The sequence below is a fragment of the Talpa europaea genome, assembly GCF_964194135.1.
Source record: "Talpa europaea genome assembly, chromosome: 11".
Classification (NCBI taxonomy): Eukaryota; Metazoa; Chordata; class Mammalia; order Eulipotyphla; family Talpidae; genus Talpa; species Talpa europaea.
The window spans coordinates 15,867,695-15,877,140 of NC_140078.1; the positions used below are offsets into that span (position 1 = coordinate 15,867,695).

The 9,446-nt window shown below is 50.8% G+C and overlaps 1 protein-coding gene across 1 annotated transcript; it reads right to left on the reverse strand.

Moving 5' to 3' along the window:
- Positions 1 to 9,219, reverse strand: ITPA (inosine triphosphatase; the record flags this gene model as incomplete). Its single annotated transcript, XM_084247871.1, has 8 exons — positions 1 to 282; positions 1,442 to 1,518; positions 4,538 to 4,653; positions 5,247 to 5,278; positions 6,407 to 6,480; positions 7,115 to 7,179; positions 7,269 to 7,326; positions 9,154 to 9,219. 8 exons carry the CDS (start codon positions 9,217 to 9,219, stop codon positions 150 to 152), a joined length of 621 nt encoding a protein of 206 aa, XP_084103997.1. The 3' UTR covers positions 1 to 149.
- Between the last annotated feature and the right edge of the window lie 227 nt (positions 9,220 to 9,446).

Sequence of the window (9,446 nt, forward strand, 5' to 3'; positions counted from 1 at the left end):
TCCCCAAGGGCAAGAGAATAATGTCCCTTGTCCTACATTTCTCCAAGCAGAGCCAGCTGCTCCTCCAGACAGGGCTGATCTCACCCCCAGGAAGTGGTACCCCGGAAGGAAGTCCTTGGAGGCATGTCTGTCTGATGGGCCGGAGGGGTTCAGGACCCCGGGCCACAGTGGTCATCACCGGCCCCAGGAGGAGTTAGGTTGCTGAAGTATTTCTGCAGCTCGTGCAAGGCCCGGAAGCGATGGGAGATGGTGTTCTTCTCAGCCTTGGGCATCTCTGCATACCTGAGGGGCAACAACAAGGAGCAGCTCAGAGGAGAGCCCAAGTCCAGGGAGGGTGTGCATTCCCCACCCCATCCAGGACCCAAAGCTCGGGGGGTCCCTGACAACGAGCAGCAGGGGCCACCAGCTCCTGGCAGCCAAAGTCAATATTTTAAAAATCAGCGTGAAACTCCCCTGTAGGTAGAGATCCATATTAATGAGTGTGGAAGGACATTAAAGTTGTTTGGTGTGCCCAAAAGGCGTTAAGGGAAGCCAGGAACAGGGGGATGAGCTGCATGTTTGATCAGCTTTGTCATCTGTTGACAGGAAGCAGTGGGGCCTGATAGAACAAACACAGTCTCCTCTAATGCACTGTTAAGGGGGGTGAGTGGGGCGGGAAGAGGAGGGGGGCGGGACAGGCAGTCAGTGGCTTTCCTCTACACCAAGACTCCAGGCAGTGAAAACCTCACACCCAGGCGTGGCCTGCAGGCACTGCCCAATGTGTAACTAGTTACATGTAAATCAATTACAAATGAATAAAAAAGAATTTCAGTTCCTCAGTGGCCCTAACTGCATTTTAGATGCTGCACAGCCACATAGGGTGAGTTGCTACCAAACTGGATGGTGCAGCTACAGAACATTCCTGTCGCCAAAAAGCATTCTTGGACAGAGCTGCTTCACTGACCTCAGTTCAGTCTGGGCACTAAAAAGCCTCAGCTCACGAAAGGGCCCTCCAGCTCAGAATGCCTCATTCAAATAATGGGCAACATGTCCTGTTTAATGAAGAGTGAAATACTGAGAACATCCAGCACTGTGGGAGGTCAACATGGTGCCCACCAAAGGCTGCCAACATGTTAACATTTCTCCAACCCAGAACGGGGTTAGAGGTCATCCACTGTCAGGTTTTTATATGACCAGCTGAGGCCAGAAAGGGGAAGTTGCTGAATTCATAGTGACTTGAGGTGAGCTGGAGCAGAGAGCCTAGGACTCCCAGCTACACCTGGCTGCCTTCCTCCGTGGACTGAGCCACTTGGATTCCTAGCATCACCCCAGCAGAGCTGCCTTCAGCTAGAACGGCACCCTCAAGCCATATCCGCGTGCCTGCACTCGGGCGGGGTGTTGACTCAACCCAAACCACTGCTCACCCAACCCCACACCCCTGGAAGAAATTGGGGCTCCTTACGTCTGCTCGTATCCATCAGGCTGGAAGCAGGGGTCCCAGCCAAAGTCCCGGCAGCCTCGGGGTGCCACAATCTGGCCCTGCCAGAGGAAATGGGGGACAGGTGTGTCATGGGTGTGTGTTGGGGGGGGGGCAGTAGGCAGAGTTGCAGCTTGGTTAGTTTATGAATCTGGTTAACACCTATTTACTCAAAACATAGTTTCGAGGGGTTCATGGTGCCTGCAAACGTTTGCTGAACACATAAATTAAGTGCAAGGTGGGAAAGCTGTCTCCTCACATGGAGGAACCATGCACCTGATTGGTCCACCTATGCCCCTGGGGCTACCCCTTCTCCTGACCTCTAACAACTAATGTCACTGAAGAGTCAAGTTTGAAAATTTGGCAGAAAACATTTTCTCCTAACAAGAAGTCCAAGGCCCTGAACTTAATAGACAAGTACCATGCCTGCTGCCTCATTCTGCCAACAGCCCTGCCCAGATACTACCTTATTTCTCAAAATACAAGGTAGGCTCTTTAAAAAAAAGAAAAATGCAAGAGAAGCAGCAGAGGATGGGAATTAGCCATGCACACGCTAAATTCAGGCCAAAAACAAATGATCCTGCTTCTGGGAAGAGATGGTACTGAGGCCATTACTGACCCACTCGGAACCTCACCCACACAATATATTTGTTTTGAACAGTGGGCAGGTAGTGTTTTCAGCACTGGCCACAGCACATCCAGCCTTACCCTCAGAGAATGGACCTCTTAAACAAAACAGGCATTACACCAGTAAACAAATTAATGATTACCAAATGCAAAGTGCCTTAAAGAGAAAAAAAAACAGAGAGCTGGGCTCAAGAATAACAGGTAGAGTGGCTTATATGGGGAGCTCAGGAAGGGCCTCAGTGAGGAGGGGACACTGGTCACATAAAGAAAATTCCAGGTGGAGGACATAGTTGGTGCCAGGCTCTAAGATGGAGAAGGGCTTGGCATATTCATTGATGAAAGGACAATGTGGTTTGGGCTTAGAGTGCACAAGCAAGAACAGAACAAGGAACAAAGCCACCTCAGGTAAAGTGGGGGCTCTCAAACAACAAAGTGCACAAAACAACCAAAGTTGGGGAGACAACAGGAAATGGTGGGAACTGCAGTGACCTGTGAGCCACTGTGCAGGAAGTTGGGATTGTGGTTATTCAAGCTTCAGATTTATGGGGTAACATTTCTGTGAAGAAGCAGACAACCCTAACTAACTTAAAAATTAACTAGGCAAGATGATCTAGTAACCCCACTTCTGGGTGTGTAATTCCAAGAACTAAAAACAAGATCTTAAACACATATTTGCACGCTCACATTCACAGCAGCATTATTCACAATAGCCAAAATATGGAAGCTAAATGTTTATCAACAGATAACGGAATAAAGGAAATGTGATATGCACATATAATGGATTCTTCTTCTTTTTTTTTTTTTAGATTTATTTGTATTTATTTATACAAGCACTGGGTAGTCAGAAGTGCGGGAGGGTGAGAGAATTCACCAGAGCCAGAGCGGGGAGCAGAACAGGCAGACTAAGGGGAGCAGCGGGCGGCAGGAGAGGTCTGCGCGCCATGTGGGACCCTCCTCTGGTGGCCGGGGAGCAGCTGGGGATCAAACCGGCGCTGCAGAGGCTGCAGGCAGCTTCGCAACCCAGCGCTCAACCGCTGCGCCACCGGGGAGGCCCTATTATTCTCTCTTAAGAAAGGAAATTCTGTCATCTGCTACAACATAAACTTGAAGACATTACACAAAGTGAAATAACCCAGCTGCAAAAAAAGAGCACGATCTCACCTACACGAGGTGCCCAGAGTAGTCCTAACACTTAGATGCAGAAAGTAAAATGGTGGGTGCCAGGAGCAGGGTTGGGGGTGGGGAGTTACTGTTCACTGGGTGGTTTAAGTCATAAATTGAGAACGCTCCACAGGTCCGTAACATAACAGTACGCATGTATTTAACACTTCTGTACTGCACACTTAAAAATGGCAAAGATGGTGATTTTGATGTTGTGTTTTTTACTACTACAAAGAAATCTAACCAGGCAGGGTGACAGGAAACATCTGTGGACAGCTCCTGGTGCAGCCTCGGGTCGGGCTTTGTGGGTTGCGTCAGGACTCTGCATTTTATCCTGAGCAGAAGGGACTAAGCAAGGGGTGATGTGCCAGAAGGCACACTCAGGTCACAAGGAGAAAGCTTGGGCTGTGGGAAGAACAGGCCAGTCCAGAGAGTGGTCTGGACCTGTGAAAAGCAACAGAACTTAAGATCTGGTATGTAGATGTGGGAGTGTTGAAGGGGAGCTGAGGAAGGAATGAGGTGAGGACAAGTAAGATTCTAAATAAATGCGAAAAGTTGGCTAGGCCACAGCTATTCAAGGAAGCATAGTCGGGCCTCCCTGGTGGCGCAAGGGGTTAAGCACAGCACTATGAAGCAATCCGCAGACTCTGAAGCACGAGTTCAATCCCTGGCCAGCCAGGGAGTAGGCCACATGGCGCAGCGGAACTCTCCTGGCCCGCCCGCTGCTCCCCTCAGCAGTGTATTTCAGTCAGTCTGCCTGTTCCGTTCCCCACTCTGTCTTTGGTGGATCCTCTCACCCTTGCATCTCTGGCCTGTACCCAAGCTCTTGTATGCATAAATAAAGAAATCTTTAAAAAAAAAAAAACACACAAAAAAGGAAGCATAGTCTCAGCAGCAGAACGGAGAGCAGAGCCTGGAGAAACTGGGCTGTAAATGTAGCTTCGGGCCTTGTCACCTTCAGTCTCCACATCTGCTTCTCAGGAGGGCACACAGCTCCGAGCTCTCTGTGGCTGGACCGTTCTCAACAGCTGCTAGCTATTGTGCGTTTCCCCGAAACATCAGCCTCAGGAGTGAAACAGGTTTCAGGACTGACGTCACTTCTAATTGTGGTGTCGGGGGCAAATGTGGGCACAGCCCCAGGAAGCACCTCTGGCCTGGGGCGCCCTCCCCGCCACCCCCCTTCCAATAGAAGGCTGGGTCTGGCTGGGGCTAGCAGCCCAGTAGACCCTGGGCCGTGGGCTTGAGTCGCGGCGCCCTCTGGCGGCGCACGGGGGAACGAGCGCGGGTACGCACCGTAGTCCGGCCCCGGAACAGGCGCACCGGCTGGCTCGGGTCCCCAGTGCTGAGCGCAAACGTGCACAGGGCGTAGGCTGACTTGTCCTCAAACCCAGCCAGGAGCTGGTAGAGACCTGCGGAAGAGTGCAGTGTGCTCTATACCTCCCCCCAACCTCCTCCCCACCCCAGGCACCAGAAAGCGGTGCAGCACCAAATTGTGGGGGTTGTGTCACCAGATGGCCCTTGTGCTGATAACCCTGAAGTTTGAGTAATGAACCAAATTACTAACGGGGCTCACTATACTATTCTATTGTACATGTCTGAAGTATTCCATAATATAAAGGGCTTTTAGAAGCACTTAAAGAGGAAACATTTTGGCTGGCAATTGTGGGTGACAGGATAAGTATGCATTTTGCTGTTGCCCAAGAGGGAGAGCCTGCTAGCCCCAGCCAGACCCAGCCTCAGGCAAGGACAAGCGAGCAGTCCCACTCAGAGTCAGAATCAACTATAATCCCTGTGTCCCTCAAACTCCCACTCTCCACACCCAGCCAGCCACTTCTCCCACATCTCAGGGTTTCCTGGCGTCAGATGTGTAGGGCAAGTGTAAACTGTAGGTTACAGATGGGAAAACTGAGGCTCCATGGTAGGGGCTGGAATCTAAGTTTCCTGATTACTAGCTGGGGACCCTCCCCCAGATTCTCTCCTACAGAAAAGAAAGGGGTAATACCTTCAGGCTTCAACTTCTCCAGAAACCACTTTCTGCAAGAGAAACAAAAGTGAATCAGACTTCAGCAGCTCATGGACTTTCCTATCCTGTACTTTGGGCTGTGCCCCACCAGATTTCATACAGCCCCAACAGCCATGGGTACATGATAAATAATGTTTCAATTCAAAATGAAGAGAAATAATCCAACAGGAAAAAGGAAATAGAGGTGAACAGGCAATGCAGAGAATCAATAAACCCAGGAAGGTCTCAACCATACTGGTAATTAGGGAAATGCAAATTAAAACTGCATGTGATATTTTCACTCCCCACAGTGTAAAACATTACAGTCCTAATACTCAGTGTTGGTGAACATAGGGAGCAACACACATTCTAAGTATAAGTGTATATGGGTGCTACTGCCTTGGCAAGGAAACTAGCCACCCAAAAGTTAGAGATACACATTACCAACACCCAGCAACAGTGCTTCTGTGGGTATTTCCTCCAACTGCAGGCAGGGATATCCAATCAGGGTTATTTGAACTCTAGAGACACACAAAGACCTTCTAAGGGTCTATGGTACTGGGTAATTTTTTTTAAAAAAAAGATTTATTTATTTATATATACAAGCACTGGGTACAGTCAGAAGCACGGGAGGGTGAGAGAATTCACCAGAGCCAGAGCGGAGAGCAGAACAAGCAGACTGACTGAAGTACACTGCTGAGGGGAGCAGCAGGCGGCAGGAGAAGTCTGCGCGCCATGCGGGACCCTCCTCCGGTGGCCGGGGAGCAGCCAGGGATGGAAACTGCGCTGCAGAGGCTGCGGGCAGCTTTGCAACCCAGCGCTCAACCGCTGCGCCACCGGGGAGGCCCTGGTACTGGGTAATTTTAAGGAAATCCATTGTCAGTTCTCAACTTGCTTATTTCCTCTTTCCTGAAATCGATCTGCCCATAAACGTACCTCTCCAAAGGGTGGGTTCCCCCTGCCCATCTCCACTTACACAATCAAATTCTCACACTTTACAAAAGTACACCTCTCCCTCATCTCTAATCCTTCCTCAGGACAATCTGTAAGATTAGCGTTGATACCAAGATAGTGAATGACCCGCAGTATCAAGTAACCAATCATTTTGAAGTTCAGGTGGTTCAGGCCAGGGCCCTGCAAGGGAGTGGGGGAGCACTCACATGTAGGGGCCAGGGAGGCCTCCAAGGGCGTTGAAGCACAGACAGGTGTCCTCCACCAGTACAGGCCCCTGCACCTGCAGCAGAAGGACAGGTAGCCCTGAGACCTGTCAGCAGAAGCAGACACTCTCCCTGCCCTGAATTCCCACGCTGTCCAGGCTGGGGTCAGGCCCACAGCTATTTGGGATCTACAATAGCAGCAGCAGCAACAAGATGTCCATCTGCCACAGGGAACAGCTTTCGACTAATTCTCATCTTCATTTTAGAGGTAGGGACACCAACATTTTGGCAGATTTTAAAGCTTGTTTCAGATACAGCAAGAGAGCTGGGATTCATACTCAGGAAGGCTGACTCTTCATAAAGTGCTCTTGCTCTATTTCTCTGGGATGTGTAAGTGCGGGGTGGATGTGTCTGGGGAGAATATAAGGGCTGGGATGTATGGATCTGAAAACCAGGGAATAAATTTCTGTGTGGGGTAGGGGGTTGATGGTGGTCTGGGAGACACTCTGCAGGCTAGCTTGAGAAAGGAAGGCAGTATTACTATTCCAGAGGCAACATGAACTGACCCAGCCTAGCTATTCCTGAGCAGGTCCTTGAAGACATGACAAACTGTGCCCACCCTATAGCTCTCTGCCCATCCCCTAGAGACACAGGCCCCAGAAGCTACCAGGACAAGAGGATTGAGTCCCAGGACATGTGCAGAGCAAGCACCTGGCGCGCCGCCTCCTTACACTTCTGTATGGAAATTTCATCAGGCTCTCCCTGGTACTCCGGCACTTATCAGGGAAACAAACAGAGAATCGGATCATGGAGAGATCAAGAAATAGAACCATCTTTTTAAAAGTAAAGCAAAATAGAGACATACGGTCAATTTTCTGTGCCACCAAAGTGCATGGAAACTTATCTCCTAGAATCTGAATGACCTGTTCCAATGAAAGAACATGTATCACCATTTGTTAGTGATTCCCCATTACTCTATCATCCACTCTTCTCATCAGATAACTCTCCAGCCAGTCCCCAAAAGCTAAGAAAGTAAGGCCCATTGACCTCACCCCAACTTCCATGATCTTACCCCTGCAGGTCCGTCGCCCATTTCCTCACTCTACTTCTCACCTCAGGTTTCTGTTCATGTCACCCACCCCCATCCAAAACACTTTTCCCTTCTCAATGCTCCCAGCACTACCTAACCTCTTAGGCCAGGAATTCTCTATCAGTGATTACACAGAATTCGAGGCCTTCATCTTGAAGGAAAAAAAAAAAAATTACCTCTTTATTTTCACTAACCCTAGCAAAATATAGCATCTCTATTATGAATATAGAAAACCAAAATAGCACTAGCAGTTCCTGTGACCTTTTAACCTATTAAAATCAGACACTGCCATATCCTCTTACAGTTGTAGCAGGTATCTCAAAATATCATTTAGTCTTCACTGCTTTAAAATTATGGTAATTACACTGCCACAATGAATCTGTACATGTACGTGGATCACAAGTACTTGTAACATTTGAGAATGTACTTCAATAGAATTGATTCCCTGTTGGACACCATCAATTAAAAAAACGTAAAATTTAACAAACTTATTTTCTTTGTAGTCCCATTTTATTTTATATATTTAAATTTCTTTTTCCTGAGAAAGGGTCCATAGGCTTCACCAGTCTGCCAATGGGGTATCATGGGATGAAGAGTTGAGATTCCCAGTTCTAGGCCAAACTCAAGTCCATCTTCTCCAGGGAGCCTCTCCCTGCTCAGTCCAGTCCCTTCCTCAGGCGTGGAAGGGCCACTTCTCAGTCAGAGGCAGAGAGAAGCTAGGGGTCTGGCACCAACCATCCTGCATGGGGCTTCTTTCAGGGGGCGGTGCCTGTCTGCTTGACTGGTCTCAGGATTCCAAACCTTTTATCAGCACAGGGCTCTGGCTTCTGAGATGACATTATGAGAAGTGCCGAGGCTTCGGAAAAGGGTCCCTTAATGACTATGCCTCACTGTTCTGCCTCAGACATATCTAGTGAGTGTCATCCTTATTCACCCTACAGAACCCCACCTATTTGCCCATGACTGACTGATCAGTGGCAAACTCTTGACCCAAAAAGACCAATCAGAGCTAGATATCTGGCAGAGGCCTCACTGCCCCTCCCAAGAGGGAATGAAGCAGAAAAACCCCAACAGAAATAGGGATGAGCAACTAGAGCAAGAACTACAAGAACAGCCAGGCCCCTGGAGAGACAGCTCAAGACCTGCAGGACACCTAAACACTATAGTCCCACAGGAGTCACCTGGGAGATGACGTGAGCTCCCTGTGTCTTTATCATTTGCAGCCAAAGTTACCCTATCACCCCCAGAATCTTCACGAAGTCCCAAGAGGCAGGAACTTTGGATCCATTGCCTTATTCACGCCTTTTCCCCATTGCGCCGCACAGGAGACCTTCCAGACAGGTGCCAAGGCCCCGCCACTCCTCAGGCTCTGCGGCCCCTAAGCTCACATGTTCTGTGACACAGGATCTGCTAAGGGCCCCATTCCATCAAGGCCCACGCCTGGCCGCCCACTCCCCACACGTGGCCGATCTGCTTCGCACCGTGCGCCCCAGTACACGCTAGTACCGCCCATGCTCCGAGGGCTGCCCGCCCTCCCTGGCGCCGACTCCCGAGTGTCGCCTCCCGCCAGGAAGCCTGTCCGCCCTCTGTCCAGCCGGGCTGGCGCCCGCTCCCCCTGCCCCCGACGCCCCCTGGTCGGCTTCGCCCGCCCTCTCGGCACCTCCTCCAGCTTCTTGGCATTCCCCGTGACAAACACGACGCTCTTGCCGGCCAAGGAGGCCGCCATGATGAGCCCCGCAGCCCCAACGGAACCCCTCTGCCGCGCGTCGCGCACTTCCGGCGGGGGCGGAAGTGGCCCCGGCCTTCCGGCCTCGGGTGCTGGGGGCGCGTCTCCCGCGCTGGGGCGCGCCAGGGCGGGGGCGGTGGCCTAGCTGCGACCCGAGGGCCGGGAATCCTCGCGCGTGCCCTGCGGACGGGCGGCCCCGCGGGCGCTGGGAAGGCGGGAGGGGGCGC